Source organism: Populus alba, chromosome 4 (assembly GCF_005239225.2).
Source record: "Populus alba chromosome 4, ASM523922v2, whole genome shotgun sequence".
Lineage (NCBI taxonomy): Eukaryota > Viridiplantae > Streptophyta > Magnoliopsida > Malpighiales > Salicaceae > Populus > Populus alba.
This window is the reverse complement of record NC_133287.1, coordinates 17,482,975-17,502,972: the sequence shown is the minus strand read 5'-3', so window position 1 is coordinate 17,502,972 and position 19,998 is coordinate 17,482,975. Positions and strand designations below refer to the sequence as shown.

The window sequence follows — 19,998 nt, the reverse complement described above, 5'->3', positions numbered from 1 at the left end:
TTCACCCTCTCTACTCTAGCAAAATAACAAGGTTTAGGAGCTACAAATACCCCATAAAACACTTAAATAAAAGTTTCATGATATATGTATTCTCAATATTTTTAGTACATATATTTTTAGAGTCTATTTTTTAAAAATATTATTGTATTCTCTCTCTAAAAATTAATTTAATTAAGCATCTGAGAATTCCTAAATCTACAAAAAGAAACATTTTACAGGTACCAGCTCTCAACCACCTTAATTATGAAAAATAAATTAGATTGTTAAAATAAAAAGATTAACTAATTATTCAACGCATAAGTTTTGTTCTTAAATTGTTTAAAAGCATCATCAAATTGTTAATGAGAAATCATTGGATAGGAGTAATCTCAAAATATTCATTTTGAGATTAATTTTTTAGAATAATGTATTATTTGTTGATGTTATTAAAATAACTCATTTGAAATGAATAATCTTATCCATCCAATAATTACGAGATAATATGCTCACATTCATTCATGTGGAGCCACATTATCATTATCATTATTGATTTCATATGAATGTGTGATAGGGAGAGAATTACCTTGAAAATATCCAATAATTTTCTTATATATTTTTTACTATCAATTTGCGATGGTAATTCATTGCAATACAGTGACAATTGGAAAGAAAATCATTGATTTTTCCGTTGAATACGTTCCACCCAAAAGAGCAGTTGCTGAATTTTGCTCTAACCCTAACTAAATTATTCCTTCAAAGTTTCTGGTCGATCTTGAATCTCACGAGAAGGGATCAGCATTCCGAGAGTATATTTAAAAACGTGCTCTAGAAATTTTACCATCGACCAAGTTCAAGCGACAGGCCCAAGGCCAGCACTTGACCTTCAGGATTTTTTTTTTAAAAATATAAGGATTTCAAATGCACAAACATGAACAAAATGAGCAAAACAAAACCCGCTTCAACTTTGAACACGATTCAAACCCTACAATTTTTACAACTCTAACAATCACAGAAGTTATTTGTTTATGATTTCATTCATGAAAACAATGATGAAGGGGCCTATCTAATTCAAGAAATCACAGCTCTCGGTGTAGTATATATATATGGGGCACAAAAAGAAGCCTATAAAAGGGATGACTTGCTGTATGTCCATCCCAAAGACCTTCGCCTTGTGCTTGAGGTTGGGGGAGTAAAGCTAAGGCCAAACATCTCCTTGAGAGCTTGTCCCTGTTCTACAAATCTGACCAGCTTTGCAACAACGGCAGCGCTTTCCGTTACATGGTTGATGTCCTCTGTGTTGCTCCATATGCGGTTAGCCAACTGCAGCCTTCTTCGCTTTGAGCTCAGCCCAATACCCCACTTCTTGTAAAGTCTGTTTCTCTCTTCTTCTGAAAACCTCTTGTTCATCATCTTGCTTAGCATCCCTCTCTCACGATGAAGAGCCTTGATGCTGTCTCCCCGGATGAACATGGTTAGTGTTACAAAACTTAAAAGCAAATGTATATATATTTCACTAAGCAGCCTGAAAATTTCAGCTCTAGTCAAACTGCTTTTCTGGTAGGGCAAGGAAAACAAAAGTTTGCATCCTTGAGCTATAAATTTGTAAGAAAATTACTTTCAAATCGAAATATGTCATGCTTCAGAAAAGGCAACGGAAGTTTCTTCCCCCCCCCCCCCTTTAATTCTCTTGGTTTATTCACAGATCATGTGAAATATACATGCTTGATGCAAGTATATTTCACAATACAGGTGAAAACATATGTGGATACATGCATGCATGGATAAGAAAGAGAGATTACCTTGAAGCTAGTGTGAGAGTCCGACCACCTCCCACACCCTGATTACCTTGAGAAAATGTTTCCTTGAGGAAGGAAAGTCTCCTAAGCTCCACTTCAATGTATATGGAATCAGTCGGATCGCCTTGAAAGAGCAAGAAAAAGTAAGTTCGGTGGACCAACGAGACATTGCAAGTTTGCCAGAGTTCCAGTATTGCTCTCTGCTGTCTCTCAAATTCAAGAGGCCAATTGCGAGGAGTTTCCAATGGTTCATGCATAGGATCCAACCCTATGTCCTTTGAACTTTTATCATATTCACCAGTCATTGCCTCTGTCTCCTGAACCTGCCACACGACCAAACCGAGCCAAAAGTGAATCTTGAGAGAAACTCGATCACTAAGAAGTAAAGACACAACTTCAAGCAATGACAATGAAGACAGTAGTATGTAAGGATGTTCTCACCTGAGCATCAACTAGTTGCTTCTCATACTCCTCCTGGGCCATCTCCTTCAATCCTGCAACAAAAGTGTGGATGCTAGGAATGTCCTCATCTCCAGAAGTTCTGATGCTCTGTGCTCTGAAGTCATCTGTGCAATCACTTCCAAGAGATGACTGGGAATCATTTCTCGACAACATTGTACCACTGGTACCGAAATCTAGCGGGGGAATTTTCCTTTGAGATCCTGCTGGCCTCCCAGTAAATTTTTTCTCGAATCCATTTGGTGGTGTGCTCTCAATTTGTTCTGCCATCTCAAATCCAGGAGAGGAGCCACTCATGAAATTCTCTCGACAACTCCTGCTCCTTGTTAAGTTAGGGCTTCTAGAAGTCGACAAATCAGCTACTGACTGTGGAGATGATTCATCAGGGTAAGGACTCACAAGAGCATCAATTGTCCTTTGCACATGATGCAGTCTCTGCTCTAACACATCATATGTAAATCCATTTTGCATGTGACTTCCTTCTCTATCTCCATTAGCAGCAGTAGATATTCCTTGCCCTATGGCTCCGTCCCTGAATGCTGTCAAGGTCAAAGTTCCTTCATTTTCACCATTTGATACTGAATGGTGTTCAAAATTGCTCCTGATCCTTGTTTCTTCCATTTCAATACACTGAACTTCCTTGCAGTAGTCGTCAGCATCTTCTGCAGCATCCTCCAGACTCTGAGATGAATTGTATCTGACAATCTTCTTTCCTATTGACATTGGAGGAGAAGTGCCATCAGATAAGCCATGGTCATCTGTATTGTCATGAAGGTAAGGTTCCTCATCATCATTGCTCCCAGTGTCATAACGAGCATTGTTGAACCTTCCAACACCTCCATTCAGATAACGAGGACCACCCATGCCTGATGATTCAGATATTGAACATTCATCTTCCCAAGCATCTCCTGTTTGTGGATTATGATGATGACTGATCCCATTCTGAATTGATGGAGCAATATTTAGCAATTACTAATGGGAGTAATATCATCAAACATATAGTGACACTCTGATTAGGAAGTAAATATACCTCTTTTCTTGATTTCTGACCATTTCCAACCACTCGCAGCAAATCCTCTAACCGAGACTGAGCTAGATCCCTTTGCTTAGTCAACTCTTTTATCTCCTTCTCCATCTGCATGGAAGGAACCATTTAATAGGATGAAGTCAATGCATAACGTGGCACTAAGATAGATGATACAGCATCTTTTTACACTACATGTCATAAAATATCTTTAAGTCTTTTTCATCCGTATAAGCTCATTTATACAGCAGGGAGTAGGGAATGCTGACTAGGACCATCTATGCATTGAGAAAATTATATACTGGTTTGGGCCAAATGATAGCAATGGGTTGGGGTGGGTTCTTGAGTACCCGGTACCCGGACCTGCCCCCAACCATCAGATGTGCACTATAAAGAAGCTAGCTACCAACACATTATTGATTGAGAGTTAATTGTCATACTTCTGCTGGTGGTAAAATTTATCTGCGAAGTTCAACACTGAAATAATTGATTCTGAATTGAAAAATCAACTCTAGTGCCTAAAGATTTTGGTTACTGTTAAAAATTTTGTTCATCTTTCACATAATTACCTTTTGAATTTGAAGATCTCTCTTTCTCAGTAGTGATACATAATCACAAGTTGAGGAAGCAGGGGCAGGACTTCTTAACTCACTCTCCAACCTAGCCACTTCTTTTTGCAAATGCTTAACCAATGCCTTATCAGACATGACCACATTGACCTGTGCTTTTGTGGTAACTTCCTTTGCACAACAAGCAAACAAAAGAGTATTTCTAGATTGCTCAACATGGCTGCGTGCAGGGCTCAATGTGCAGATGATGGCAGTTCTAGCATTGCCACCCAATGCCGGCTGCAATAACCGTGTCAGCTTAGAATCTCTGTAATTGATGTGTCCCTGTCTCCCCTTACTGCACAAATCATAGCACCAAATAGCTGAGATATGAATAGTATAAATCTATAAATTGAAAAGATTTCTACTTTCAATTTAGAACAGTGGCAGGGGAAAAGGAAAAGGCAACAAAGAAATCAGTAGGAATAGAGAAAGATAAGATAAAGGCAGCTGTCATGATTCATGAGCAGTTCAAATAAACAGACAACATTAACGAAATGCTCTGAAACCTGTCTTTTATCACTCGGTATAGTTCTAGAACAGCTCACTGTGAAATACATATGCCTCCATGTGGATGTGTGTGCATGTCTTTGTACTTTCATGACATGCCAACATGGTTAATAGCCTTTGAGTGCATGCATGAGACTAGCCCAATCTTCCTATATTCAATTTTAGCTATCTGCATGACACTGTGCCATTTAGTACTTTCATAAATGACTAGCAACATGGTTGATGTCAATATTTCAACACAAATCATCTAAGCTTGTGAATTTTTATTGAAAAATATACCAATGTTAAGCATCTTCGGAAAAATATTCTTTAGTATCATGAATGACCATGACAGCAAATTGAGTCCTAAGGAAATGCTGAAAGGAACTAGATTTGATCCCAATGGCAATTAAAGATTAGTTAGTGAATATCAGTGGTGTCAGAAAATCTAGATGCAGATGAACAAAGTCAAATTAACCACCACATTGAAATAAGCATGCTTAACCCATGACTAATTTTGTCACAGACACAAAACCTAAAGTTAAAAAGAAAATATGAAATAACAACCTTAGCTTGCGAATAACCGTTCCCAGAGTCAGCAAACTGCGATTAATGTGGCAGCCTTCTTTCAATCTTGCTCCAGTGGATAGTGCCTGAGATGCACGCTCACTTCCTGCCAAATCAACAAAATTCTGCACAAAAACAAGAATTCATTATAGCTACTCATCTGTTATTAATATTTTATTCCTACTTTATTAATTTCAAGGGTATAAATGGTCCTTACAACAGTGGCAGAAAGAGTGGTCGAATTTTCCTTGCCTAGAAATTCACGAGCAGAACTTTCAATTGTCTGCAAAAATAATTAAAAAAAAGAAATAATCTCAATGATTCCAATTCAATTTCTACACATTTTCATCTGCAACTAAATGCTTGTACATCTGTCCTAGGGAAGATTTGAAAGGAAAGAGGCATACCAATCTAAGGATTTGATGGGATCTGGAGCTTTTCTCATTCAAGGAGGTCTCCCCTATCCGTCTTTGAGCTGTTATAATACTTCAAGATAAGTAGAAGTACGAAACCCAATAAAAGCACCAGGACTTTTTACAATGCTTTACCTTCACAAACAGAAAGAAGCTCCTTCAGATGATCCCAGTCCTTTAGTGTTTCCTCAGTGGCTTTTTCCACTACAGTCCCTTTCTGGCCAAAAAAAGAAGAAAACAAGCAAATCAGACAAATTCGTCAACATATTTGTGGAAGCTAGACAGGATAAAAGCTTTTTCACCTCTGGATCATCCAGCAGTCGAAGTGGGGTGTCATCTGTGCTAAGAAGATCTCTAATAGCTTCATTGTATATCTCAATTGCTGAGAACTTCAAAACAAATGCTCTTTCTTCATGCTGTAATAATAAAAATTGTTATATATAGGTAATAATTTAAAAGGAAGAAAAAAACAAAGAGGAAACAAAAACAATTCTAAATTAGAAACTTTTATTACCTTATGCATGTAGTCAAATATATCTGCCACTGTATACTCAGTAATTCCCATCATCGTGTATGTTTTTCCACTGCTTGTTTGCCCATAAGCAAAGATACTTGCTGGAAAAAGCAAGAGTAGGTGAAATGTCTTCAATTATTTGGCAAATAAGGTGTTAAAAGATATACGAGCATCATACTTACAGTTAATACCGCTGACAACAGAAAGGGCAACTTCCTTGGCTCCTGCCTCATACACTTCCCTTGTAGTGTCGTTACCTCGAAATACTCTGTCTATCCCCAGAGCACGGGTAAACGATAATGAAATGAAGCAATTAGGCAGGGGATTATGTTTCTGAAAGCTAGCTGTTAAAGTTTGATGCACTGAGATGTACAATGAGCTAATGGAAAAAGTTATAATCAAATGTATATGGAATAGATATGAACCAAAAATCAATGCTTTCTAACATAGTGTACATAAGCACACCACTGTTCACAGTTCTCTAACTATCTGACAGTGGACTGCAATGAGAATACAGTTCAGCACTTCTAAGATCAGGGATTACTCAAAACCTTCAGCTTCCCAGAATGTTAACAAAAAACAAATGATCAGGCAGCTGGTAAATGACATGCGAGGTAGAAAATCCACTGTGGGTTTCCCTTTTGTTCATTGACAATTTGAATGAGCCTATAAGAAAATCGAATTGTTCCGGTCTTAAAAGCATCCTAGCTTTTGTTATGCAAGCATTACAAAGTATGGTGAGCTGAAAAGCTCTCCAGGCTACCGTATTAAGAACATGCACAGGATTAGCTATATTTTGAGACAATGATTCCTGAGATATTAAAGGCCACCTAAAAGCTCAATCTGACCAAGCAAAATAATTGCCAGAAAACAGTGTTGCTCGGGCACAAAACATTTAAGGCCTAACCTCATCAAGAGGGACACGTATCATCTCATTTTCAATTTTGACACCAAAAAAAAGTCATGGAGCATCTCCTTACCAAAAGTACAAGCTGATGGAAAAGTGGAGCCTTCACGAAGGGTATTCCGGTACAAGATGGTGGTGTCATTGATGCATTCCCAATCTGCAACTTCATTTGCCAAAATCTCCTTGTCGCTCAAAGGCCTCAACCTCACCAAAACAAGAATCTTCTCCTCACGGGCACTCGCCATTTGCATCTTCGCCATCTTCAGCAGCTCTTCCTTACCAATTGATCCCATTGTCCACTCTACACTTGTTCTTCTCAAGCCCACCAACAATTAAATCAAATAAGTACCATAATTTTCAAATGTTCTGATTAAAAGGAAAATCTAAGTCAATGAGTCAAAAAAACTCACTGGTGCACTTGCTTTCCTGCAATGTAAGACGGTTTAGATGTTAAAAACAAGGTTGTTGTATTTGCCTAAAAGACAATATGCCCATCATTTTACTCGACAGTGTCTGCAGCAAGATGGAAAATCATAGGTAAGAATCTAACAGACCCCAAAAATAAGCATAATACACGCTAATTATATGTCATATCAACAACGACAACAATTACAACTAATCATCCTTTTTTAACCATCCAACCACCCAAAAAAACCTTTTAAAGTCACCTATAAATCTAAATTAAAAAAAAAAGGAGAGAATGCCAACAAAAGATAAAGACTTCAAAACAACAACAATGCCAATCTTGGATTTCAATCTAAATCACCCTCCAAAATAGATTAAAAAAAAAAAATTATAGGCATTATTTAAAAATTGTAAAAACAAACATAAAGGTAACTAACCTTAACAACCCATATCCGAATTTCTAGACCTTACCTTAAAAAATGGTTCCTAACCAACTTGAATGCTTGAAAACTAAGTAATAGAATTCCATATTTCTAAGAACTTTCAATTCACAACCCCAAAAAAGCCCATCTCAGCAGCGACTTATACAGTGCATGGTCCCCATTGACACATCATATACATACACATGTCAGTACATCCCCACGTATAAAAATTCATATACGTATGCGATATACTTACAAAGCATGGGTCATTGTCATGAAACGGTAAGTGAACACAGTCGAAGCAAGCAATGCAGCTCAGGTAAGATATCCTCCACATTTTCTCAAGCAAAACGCCATCGTTTCTAATTCTCTCTCTTACTCTCTGATCTGAAGGTGAGAGGTGGTTACCTTCTTCTTCAAATCTCGAGCTCTCCAAGACTGCAACCGCAACACAGAAGCCAAAAAATTAGTACCGAAACACAGCTTTTAATAACACCACTTACTAGTCAGTTGAAAAATTATTTAAAATCCCCGAATTTCACGCATTTAACCGTTACCAATTAAAAAAATACAACGGTAAAAGCAAATTTAATTAAACAAGAAAAAAAACCTCGAATGATTTAAAATTAGTTATTAAGCGTAAAAGAAATTAAGTGATCGATTTAGCTTTGTGCTTGAACATGAACTGAAGCGTAGCTTTGACGAGAAGAAAAAATTTTGAATCTACTACTTTACGCGTCGAATAAAGCACGCAAAAACGGAAAATGTGAGTCAAAAGGAAGGGTAAAATTGGTACTGAAAGAACAAACCGAATACAACAGTAAAAATCGGCGAGGTTTTTCACACTCCACACACAAGATCTCTTCAACAGAGAGGGGGAGAAGAGGGAGTTTTGTTCAGTTTTATTTGGCTTGGTTCTAGCCGTTAACGGCCAAATAAAATGTGTACTTGCGTCTCCCTCTCTCTGCAGTCTGCAGCTTCTCTGTCAGATGTCAGTGGAGAGCAAATCTGATGGAGCGTCGCCTTGAAGGTTTATGCTGTGAAGGGCAAAAAACATTTCTTCCGCTTTTAGAATAGCAGTGTCACAAATTTGGTCGATATTTGATATTAGCTCCTTAGTTTTCTATAAGATTACGGTATAGTCCTTTACTGCTATTAAATAGCTTATGAAAGAGAATAGCGAGCTCACCTCTTGAATTGTACAAGTTTTTATCACCTGTGTGAGAGCTTGGAAGAAAAAATATGATTTTCTCTTATTTTGTAAAGAGTAAGCTTCATTTTCGCTTCACTAATTGTGATTTTAAGAATATTAAATGTCTAGTAAATATAATTACAATAATCCTTATCATTTCTTCTTTTTTTTTTCTATTTTTCTCTTTTTTTATTTCACCAATGGGCTCGAAAAAATAAAATAAAATAAACTGAGAGAGGGTCCATCGTTAGACTTTGTTCTGTCAGCTATTTATAGATGGCCAGGCTGATCTTGTGGTTTTTCATAGCCTACAAGGGCATTATTGGAAAGATCTCAAGTATGAGTGTGTAAGTGAAGTACTGGTGAGACTCCAAGGAGGAGTTGAAGTGACCCTTTAGGAAGGCTGGAAGGGAATCACGTGGGAAGAGGACTTTTTCTTGTTTGGCGCCACGTGGTACTTGTCGTTTTCGAGAGGCGCCATATCGTTTGGTCACAGTTGGAGCTGGACCACCGATTGATGTTTAGGTGAACGGTTGAGATGTTGAGGGAATAAATAGTTGAGGTGAACAGAAAGTGATGAGTTGGCTACTTAATTACGTTAATTAATACAACAAAACAATTAGACTGCAATTAATTAAGCAATGAAGGAAAATATCTCCTGCACTACTCTATTGTACTCATGGTTGTGGGACTTCAGCGAAAAGACATTTGCCTAGGGGTTTCCGTTAGTTGTGAGATAAGCTTTAGATTCTTGTTTTTTCTATTTAAAAAAAAAAAATTAAATATATTTTTTAAATTAATTATTTTAATTTATTTTAATATATTAAAATAAATACTTTTAAAAACGCAACCGCAAATCATACTCCGTATAAACTCTTATTATTAAGAGGTAACATTTTTATCTGTAACAGGGTGTTTGCAATGCCATCAAAACATTATTTATTTAAAATTTAATTATTTTTTGTTTAAGAAATTAATTTTTTTAAATAATTTTTTATTGTGTTGATATTTTAATATCAAAAATAAATTTTTAAAAATAAAATAGATATTATTATAATATATTTTAATAAAAAAAAAACATTTTAAAACACAATATTTACGCAACTCCTTCCCAACAGTACAGTTACATTCTAAACTTCAGCTATAATTAGCGAAGAGTCTGTGTGCGTGGGGGTTTGAAGTACAAAATGTTTATATCCGATCATTATTATACGAGTTTATTTTAATGATAAAAAGAATATATCGTGCTTGATGAGTAATTATATTTTTTTTTATGAGAAACAAATGAAATTAATATTTAAAATATATATATTTTTAAAAAAATGAAATTTTTTAAAATTTTTTCTTTATTTGAAATTAATATTTTTATTATTATTTTGATGTGTTGATATTAAATAATTTTTTAAAAAAAATAAAAAAATATTTTTAAAAAAAATAAAAAATATTTTTTTAATATCTATTTAAATAATAAAAAATACTTTAAAAAGTAATAATAATTACACTTTCACTCATGCGTAGATCCCACTTATGATGCTCGGAACTTAAATTAATTTTTGCATTGCATTGTATTAGTTTAAGGAAGAATTACCAGTTCACATTCACGGATATCCTTACTGGATGTAAGAACCGAAAATTCGAAGGAGGAGTACATAAATGATGGAAATATTTGAAAGATTTTATCAAGTTCGGAATTAACATTTATCTATTTTTAATTCTCCATTAGTTATATGCCCCGTGTGGTTGACCCGCGGGTCAATTATTTTTTGTATTTCAAAAAAAATTAAAATTTAAAAAATGCCGGTTAAGTTTTTTGCAAAGCTATACCCAAGAGTCTTAAGTCTAGTTTGCAACGTCTGATCCAAGAGTAATATTTATAATATTAATAATAATATTAACTTGAGTTAACCCTTAGCATAAAAGTGTTTGAACTGCAATACCAGACCTAATAGCATTGGACGTGGGTCTGACTACAAGGTCGTGTTATAAAAGTGTGATAATTAAATAGATTAGTTAAAAAGAAAAAAAACAAAGAAAAAAAACCAATAGAAAAAAAAAACTAATGAAAAAAAAGAAAAAAAATATGAATTAATTGGGTTAATCCGTCATACCTTGAATTTGCATCGTGAAAGTTTGATAATTAAAAATGAAAAAACAAATTAATGGGCTAACCCAAAATTAACTGAGCTAACTCGTTAAACCAGGTTAACCTGTTAAACCCGGAATCTGTGTCATAAAAGTTTGATAACTAAATAGAAAAAAAATTTAACATGAACAATTTAAATTAAACGAAAAAAATTAATTTAAAAGAAAAAAAAAAGCAAAAAAAAAAATTCAGGTTGAATAGTCAAACCAAGTTAACCCGTTAAACCCCGGATCCGTGTCATGAATGTCTGGTAACTAAATAAAAAAAAAAGTGAACACTAACAAACTGAACTAAACGAAAAAAATTAATTAAAAAGAAAAAATCAAAAAATAAATCCGGGTTAACTCGTCAAATCATGTTAACCGTTAAACCTGAGATTGTGTCATGAAAGTCTGATAATAAATAAAAAAATTAACATTAACAAACTAAATTAAACAAAAAAAATTTATGAAAATAAAAATAAATAAATAAATTGACGGGTCAACCCACAATTAACTGGGTTCTCTCGTGAAACTAGGTTAACCCGTGAAACTCGGGATATATGTCATGAAAATCTAATAACTAAATAAAAAAAAATTAACATTAACAACTAAACTAAACTAGAGAAAAATTAATTAAAAAGAATAAAAAGCAAAAAATATTATTAGTAGGTTAACTTGTCAAACTAGGTTAACTCGTTAAATCTCGGAAAACGTGTCATGAAAGTCTGATAACTAAATAAAAAAAATTAACATTAATAAACTAAATTAAGAGAAAAAAATTTGCTAAAAAAAAAAGCAAAAAATAATTTTCCAAAGGCATAAAAAAAAACTGCCCAAAGAAACATCTTAAAATAAAAAATAAAAAAAACCATTAAAGCAACATGGATAAGAGATCAGTGTTTTTATTTGTGGACTGCACTGTGCAATTCACAGTAAAACACTGATTTTTTTTATCTATTTATAATAATGAATAATAATAATAATAATAATGTGGATGATATAAAGGATGGATAGAATATTTCTGCTGAGAGGGGACGAGAAATTTAATTTCAATAGATGGGGACTGATTTACTACCAGCGCCGCACTGAAAAATAGTGTCGGTGTGAGTTTTTCTTAACAATTAAATTAAAAAACTTAATTTTCTAATTAATAAGAATTATCTCCTGCTCATTAAATTTTTTATTGAGGTATTGGGGAAAAGTGATCATTTTACCATGACATGACTGTACTTTACAAATTATAAAGGCTGGATTGGTCTTTTTATTTTTTTCATAATAAAATTATTAATTTAAAATCATATTAAAAATTTATAATGCCTATTATTATGTGGTATTTTGATATTTTCAAATTATTTTGATGTTTTTAAAGATAAAATCAATATAACTTTTTCACACATTTTTTTTTAATTTTACATTTGTTTTATTGTAAATTTAAAGGTTACTCAAGGTCATTATTATAATAAACACATATTATTATTGCTTTAAAAATAATTATTGGCGTGTGCAAACGCGCCAACGTGTGAATGACCCTTACGTCGTTAAGAAGTCACGTGTTGTCTAGCCACTAAACACAACCATTGGGGATGATATTTGGAAGTTATCATCACCTCTAATGAAATGCGGTGGCATATGTCGTGGCATATGTCGTTAATGTATATAAGGTTTGGTATCAAAGATTATTTCTTTTTCTCTTTTTCTTTCTCTCCACATTGAATTGAGTGTCAGTCCCTTAAAAAAATTCAAACCAACTCCTACAAGATTATTTATCATTCACATTCGGCCCTTGTCCTTTTAATTTTTAATTTTTTTATTTTTCAATAATCTTTAAAATCATGAATATTTTTTTCTATTTCACCCTCTATTATTTTATTTTTTAATCCATAGAAATCTATAAAATTATTTTTTTTTTAAGTTTACCCTTATGATTTTTTTTACTCTTTGAAATTTATTCTTATTATTTTGACTGATATTTGTTTTATTTGGATAATTTAAAAAAAATAATTGTTTTTTTTTTTTACAATTTCAACCTCCTTGGGTTTTTCTCATTAAATTTCATCTTCATTCTTCTTGTTGCTGTATTTTTTGCCTTTGCAAGTTTTTTTTTATTAATATTTTTTTTATGATTTCACCCTTCAATTATAAATTAGTTAGGATTAAGCTTTTTTATTGAACTTGGATCCGGGATTTCACAAGTTGCGAGTTTTAGAGATCAAACCGGGTTTTAAAAATTTTGTTGGGTTTGCTTGTGCGTTTCTTCCCTTCTTTTAAACTAATGTTTTTTTATTTCTTATTTTTTTTAGTTTTGCTTTGTTATTTTTTGTAGGTTGCCTTTTATTGGGTTAGTCCCGAGTTTGTAACTAAAATCATGGATTTCTTAACGCGGGTTGATTTTTTTTTTTCAAATTGATTTATTTTAATTTCTTTATTCAAACTTTTTTTCTTGTTTTTTTTTGTAAAATTATCTTCATCTTGTGTTTATAGTCATGAAATTTGCGAGATCACCCAGTTTAAGAAGGCTTCTTTGAAAAAAAAATATTATTTTTATATATATTTACTTTTAAATATTGAATTATTTGATAATCCGAATAGAATTTGATATTTTTATTATTTTTTTTTGTCAAATTTATTTATTATTTATATTAATTAAATATCAATTTAACCAAAGAATAGGATCTCCTGGCTATTTGATTACAATACGAGCGTAAAATATGTGATGGTGCTAGGCTACTGGCTGACTATCTAGCTAGATAACATTGAAAGAAGACTAATTAACTATACCAGGCATAACTACGAAAGCATTGTTGCATAAAAAAAAATGGTGGGAATAATCAAGCAGCAAGACTTGTAGATGCACGCCCATGAAAGTTTACTGTATACTCTCCAAACATAGCTGTACTTCTCAATGGTAGATTTGACTAAATCATGAAGAAGGGTTGACAAAAATGCAGTCTCGTAAACCAAAACACCGTGATCATTGGTTTTAAAAAAGCAAGAAATTTCGCCTTTTCTTTTCCTCTAATGCTGATGCTCGTGAATCACGGATCACCTTTTCGGTGGTGATGAAGGGGATCTAAGAGAACAGAACAATAAATTTAATATATAATATCGATGAAAGAGCAGCAGTAGTAGCGCTCACACCTTTTTGTCGGTTAGATCAACTACTAAAATGATGCTAGGCACAAAGTGTAAAGAAACAGAGCTGTTCAAAGTATTCATGGCCATCCACCTTGTATTGTCTTAGGTCTTCTAGGGTTGATAATCAAGCTATAGAGCGAATCTAATTCTTGTTTATTCTTCTGAACTGGTCAAATTATGCTGAAGTAGTTTAATTTTTCCAGCGATTGTAATTACCAACAGCAATATGCAAGTAAATTCTTGTGTTCTCCTCTTGATTTGGTCGAGATTCTTGTTTTTTCTTGAATTTTATCAACCATGTATAGCAATATCCCTGTTGTTCTTGTTAATATAATTTTTTCGTGTCAGCCAGAAACAATACTATTTAAATTCTCGCCGTATCTCAGTTTTGGTCAACTGGGGGCCGGTAGCCATGATGGAAGCACTTCAGGCGCTGACAAAAGGGAGCATCCGAGACACTAGTCAGCAATACAATAATAAAATTTGTACATCAGTACATGGACGTCTCAAGGAGCTGAGTTAACACTTTTGCTTGGCAATTATTATCAGGTTGCACGCCGGCACCTATTATTCTATGGGTCCATCCATCCCTCCCGACCAAGGAGGTGGAAGGATCGATGGTCCAATCAAATTTATAAGTATATAAATAACGACCGATCCCCCCCGACCAAGGAGGTGGAAGGATCGATGGTCCAATCAAATTTATAAGGATATAAAAAACGAATTATGGAAGACTTGCTTAACAAGAAAGTTCAGTGGCTCTAGCTGTCGTTGATGGTATAGTTTAACAAACTTGCCAAACTATACAAGGGCAAGCCCCATGGTAGCTGATCTAATTCTGCTGTGCATTTGCACTCTCTCCTGGATAAATGGAAAAAAGAAAGGCTGGAAGAACAGTGCTCCCGCCAGAGAAGAACCTGTAAGAGAACATGTAAAAGAAGAAGCGACAGAGAACCTATAAAGGAGGGAGCTCCAGATATTTTCTAGGACAACTCAAAGATCCATGTGAATAAAGTTAACTGTATGTCCCATGTCCCGGGTTATTATATTAGGAGCTCGATCTAGATCACGTGCCACTGCCATGGTTAATCACTTCAATTACTGCTAATTTACCTAATTACTGCTGTAAACTCGAGGAACTTGATGCGAAAGACGACAGTGACTGGCTGACTGACCACATTAATATGATGGATTTGCTGTGTTAGCCGGGAAAGTTGCTATTTATGTGATAGAATATTTCTTGCTTCCATACCACGGTAACGCCACTCAAGAAAAGTGAAGGGCCAATGAGTAGCTGTGGACTAGTTGCTGGTGAAACAACTCTCATGTATGGCAGTCAATTTAGAACCTTCCTTCTCTCTCTCCTCATTACTCCAATATCCCATCACCAGCAATAATTACTCTAAACCAATGAATTAGTGTTCAATAACGTGTGATTAGTTCGCACATTTCTGTCATAAACAAACTGTCATGATGATGATGAAATATGGATTAAATTGCTTTCTGTAAACTGCCTCAGCTGAAGTTACGCCACTGATACCGGGTCAGCCAGTACCCAGTAGAAGCCCCGACCATGTTTTCATCAGTACTGTTATAAGAAAACTTGATAACTCGCCGATCTATGGCTGGTCCGGGCAAGGTCAGTATCAAAACCCCATATTTCTTTCTTTCTTTCTTTTAGTCGTGGATATCGGCCGGTTTATAAACACCTTAATTAATTTTTTAAGATTTTAAAATTAATAAATATGTAAATTTTTAATAGCATTTGTGTCACTTTATGAGTCATTCTATTTAAGAGACAAGACTTGGGTCAAGTCGGTCTTATAATTATAAGCTTTGTTTATTTTATAGTAAATAGTTTTATGCAAATCACTTTTAAAACTGTTTTTATATTTTATGAATTTTTTAAAAGTTAGGTTAATAAAAACTGAGAAACGGTTTTCAATCAACTTAAAAAGTAAATCTTCTTTCTAGGAAAATGTTTTCCTCCTCTCTCGAAAAAAAATACGTGTTTTAACTTTATCTGTTTGATAAAAAATAGTTTTTTAAAAAAAAATAATTATTTTTTATGTTTTACAGTATCATATAAAATAAATTGAAAAATACTTTATAATACTTGATTATACCATAAAAAATAAGTTAAAAAATAACATATTAATATTTTAATTTTTTAAAATAAATTATTTGACATATATAGAACATTAAATGTAACTATTTAACCACTCATAAAAAATAATAAGATATAAAAAGTGTAATGGTGAAAAAAAAGAATTTATTGTTTTATTTATTTGTATATAGTTTATTTTATAATATATATATACACACACACACCTATGATATAAATATTTTAAATATAATATTTTATCCATATAATCATTTTTTTAGTGTTGGACGAACATTGAAAATATAATTATTTTCTATGGTATTCTAATTTTATAGCACAATTTATATGATTTAAGATGTATGATTATTATATGATATAGCATGTTTTGTATTTGAATGCATTTTCTAGCAATATTATCTAAATTAAAATAGTACATGCACTAGCATATCAAATTAATATATTTTTTATACTATATATTAATAAATCCTAATATGTTGTTTCCTATATAAATATATTATTAATTTTTTATTTTGTAATAATATTATACTTAAAAGTATTTTATTAATATATCATTACACACACACACACCCTGCTTTATGTTTAGTATCACGGTTGCTGTTGTGGTTGTGGTTTCAAATAAATATTTTTTATAAAAAGTACTTTTAGTTGAGGTTGGTTTAAAAAAAATATATATTTGGTTAAAACTGTAGTTGAAATTTGAGGTTGTCTAAAGAGTAGTTTAATGTGTTTGGTTAAAAATGCTTTTGAAATTGAGGTTATAAAATAATTTTAAAAAATATATATTAATATTGATGGTTTTTTATTTTAAATATTATAGATTTAACTATTGGTATTACATTATGAAATAAATAATACTTTATATAAAATATTTTTTATTATTACATTAAACTATCTACAATTCCATCACACATATGAAATACATACAACAAGGACTACAACTTTTACAAAAATTTTAAGAGCGCAACAACATCAAGTAAAATATAATCATGAACAAAATTGAGATTGCGATCAAATTTTACAAATGCTACGTCATCAAGTGATCTCCGTCTAATTTATGTAGCGTCATTGAATAATGTTTAACACTAATTTTTTGAATAAAACACAATTAAAATTTTATTTATTTATTTATTTTGTTGGGTCGGACCCAGTTCAATGCATAGCTTTGAACTGGACCGGTCCGACCGGAACAGTAGAGCATGACTCCACTGTTCATGAGTTTTCTCAGCATAAAAAGCAACAAGAACTGCTTCTTGTAAACCTGTGGTTGTGTCACAATTGGTAGTGGATTCCACTAATAAAAAAATGATTTTGTTGCATTACCAAATAACAATAGTTATGGCTGTGGGTGAATCTCACCGGCAACAACAATACCAAACAACGTGCTTTTTAAAAGAACTGCTTCATGCCAGGTGTACGTGAATGGGTATGAAAGTTCTTTCTCACATGAGAAATTGTTTCTACATAGAACACATAAAAACTTATTCTAATAGTAAAATATTATTTTAATATATTTTTAAATAAAAAAATACTTAAAAAATAATAATTATTATATTTTAAAGCATTCTTGAAAAAAATTTTTTTTTTTTTCATTTTGTGTCGTTAGATTTAAAATTAAAAGGTGTGCCAATTAAGGATAAGCAAAAAAAATCAAAAGACCAATTAAACTGAAAAAACTAAAAAAAAAAAATAAAAAAGCCAAACAAAAAAAAAACAGATTAAAGTTTTTTTAAAAATAATCGGCCCGGTTCGGTATTATAAATCTAAAACTGAAAAAAAAACCAAACTCAAATTGAAAAATACAAAAAAAAACCGAGTCAAACCGAAAAAACTGAGTCAAACTGGTTTGAACCAGTTTTTATCCTAAAAGACCAAACTGAACCCAATCAATTTGAATTAATTTTATTTTTTTTAATTTAATTATTTTTTAATAAAAATCAAACCATACTAAAAATAATTACCTCGAGTGCATTAGCATTTTCCTTCCTCCCTTGCCCGCTCCCTTTCTATCTTTTTTTGTGGAGGTATAGTCCTGACTGACCTTTCTCTGGGCTTTGGTCTCTTCGAAAGAAAATGCTTTAGGATTTTTTATTTTTGCACAAATCATGGGCATGTACTTGCCTGAAAAACGATCCCATCAATGCTTCGGCCCTTGCCAGGGAGGGCCTATAATGGACAAAGATGCCAGAGTTAATATCCATTGCCTTAACCATTTTCAAGGTCAGCCCATATGTTCGGCCCAGATGATCAAATTTAGCTTGATGATTTGTTTTTACGTTTTAAAATTATTTTTTAAAAAATAATTAAAATACTGGAGTGCAGGCTGTGTAGCCCCTATCACAAGTCAACTATACTCTCCTCCATTGTTATTTTATACTGGATGAAACTTCTGGTATATAATATGAGAGTCGTGAAGGGGCTAATTAAAAAGAAAAGGAGGACTGCTTGAGATTGGGATTGGAGTTTCAACTGTATGTTTCTTATTCTTTTTTCTTAGTTTTATATTATTTTTTTATATTTTTGGATTGTTTTAACATATCAGTATTAAAAATAAATTTTAAAAAATAAAAATAAATTATTTCAAATATTTTCAAATAAAACATATTTTATAAAATAATCTTTACCACAAATATAAAAAAAGAAAAAGAAAATGATGTTTTAAAAATGTAGTTCAAGCCATGTTTTTTAAAAGTTTTAATTTTTTTTGTTTAATTTTTTTTTTTATATTTTTAAATCGTTTTGACGTGCTGATATCAAAAATAATTTTTTAAAAAAATATTATTTTAATATTTATTTTTTAAAAATATTTTAAATAGTATTGTTATTGTAATTTTAAAAATTCTAAAAAATATAATTATTTAAAAAAAACTGTGAAGATTAAAAAAAAAAAAAAAAACTGTGATGTGCGCTCGGGGGGGACAATGTATGATATAGGTGGGTGAGAATGAGATAAGGTGGAGCTTTCACCGCACACCATCTCAGAAGCCTGTGGCCATGAATAAATTGCTGAGTCAAATTTCTTTGACTATTCTTGGGCTCGGTGAGGACTCAAGATAACTACTTCATCGGCTACCCATTTTGGGGCTTTACTTGTGGGTCCACCTAAACGATTCCGTGTCGCCCCCCATTACCCCAGCTTCTCGAACTTTCACGGACCCATCCTCTCCTGGCCTCCCATTTTTATTTTTTCATAGCTCGCACGTTGTTCGTTTCTTCAACTTGGCGACCTGAAGAAATGCTGACACGTGTGAGCCCCCACACACACACACGATCAAAACCAGGAAGTAAGAGAAACCAAGCAAGAAAGCGTAGTGCTGTAAATTGGAGTTTTCGAGAGGGACAAATATCAATATACTCCTCGACGACTCTCTCCCTCTCTTTCTTTCCCAGAATCCGTGCTGTAGAGTAGTACTACGGTGTCTTTAATTTCATTTCATCTCGATTTTTTTTGGTATTGTAGTAGGTTTTGTGGTTGCGGTTAATAAAAAGCAGTTTAAAAAAAAATACTTTTTGTGAGGTTGATTTTAAAAAAAATTGGTGTTTGGTTAAAACTGTGGTTGAAGTTGTGGTTTTAAAAAAAGCACCTTTTGGTGTTTGGTTACAAAACTGTGGTTCAACAATTGTGGTGGAAAAAAAACATTTTTGTGTTTGGTAAAAACTGTGGTTCAAAAAAAAAATTTCTTAATTTTCTTATTATGGTTTGTGTTTTATATTTGATTGGAATTAAATATTTGATTGGAATTAATTAAAAGGACATATATAGACACATGTATATAATTCCAAAACATAGGTGTTTTGTAATTATGATTACATAACAAAATGAAAAATCGTTATACATTAAT

At 32.7% G+C, this 19,998-nt stretch overlaps 1 protein-coding gene and 1 long non-coding RNA gene across 5 annotated transcripts; one reads left to right on the top strand and one right to left on the bottom strand.

The window, feature by feature from the left end:
* Positions 1-917: 917 nt before the first annotated feature.
* On the bottom strand, positions 918-8,641 carry LOC118050617 (kinesin-like protein KIN-7E). Of its 4 annotated transcripts, none has more exons than XM_035061007.2 (16): positions 8,393-8,641; positions 7,840-8,021; positions 7,167-7,269; positions 6,830-7,071; positions 6,032-6,121; positions 5,850-5,950; positions 5,638-5,751; positions 5,471-5,552; positions 5,330-5,397; positions 5,140-5,205; positions 4,923-5,047; positions 3,828-4,164; positions 3,265-3,369; positions 2,217-3,176; positions 1,779-2,098; positions 918-1,429 (listed from the first exon to the last, which is right to left on the bottom strand). In XM_035061007.2, the coding sequence occupies exons 4-16, from the start codon at positions 7,047-7,049 to the stop codon at positions 1,102-1,104; spliced, it is 2,916 nt and encodes a 971-aa protein (XP_034916898.1). In that variant the 5' UTR covers positions 7,050-7,071; positions 7,167-7,269; positions 7,840-8,021; positions 8,393-8,641; the 3' UTR covers positions 918-1,101. The 4 variants fall into 4 exon arrangements, with proteins under 4 accessions (XP_034916898.1, XP_034916895.1, XP_034916897.1 ...); XM_035061004.2 differs by having other exon boundaries at positions 6,830-7,068; XM_035061006.2 differs by having other exon boundaries at positions 6,830-7,068; positions 8,403-8,641.
* On the top strand, positions 1,427-3,280 carry LOC140955493 (uncharacterized). The gene is made up of 2 exons (XR_012169676.1): positions 1,427-1,581; positions 1,682-3,280. It is a non-coding gene; the product is annotated as an uncharacterized lncRNA (long non-coding RNA).
* Positions 8,642-19,998: the final 11,357 nt, after the last annotated feature.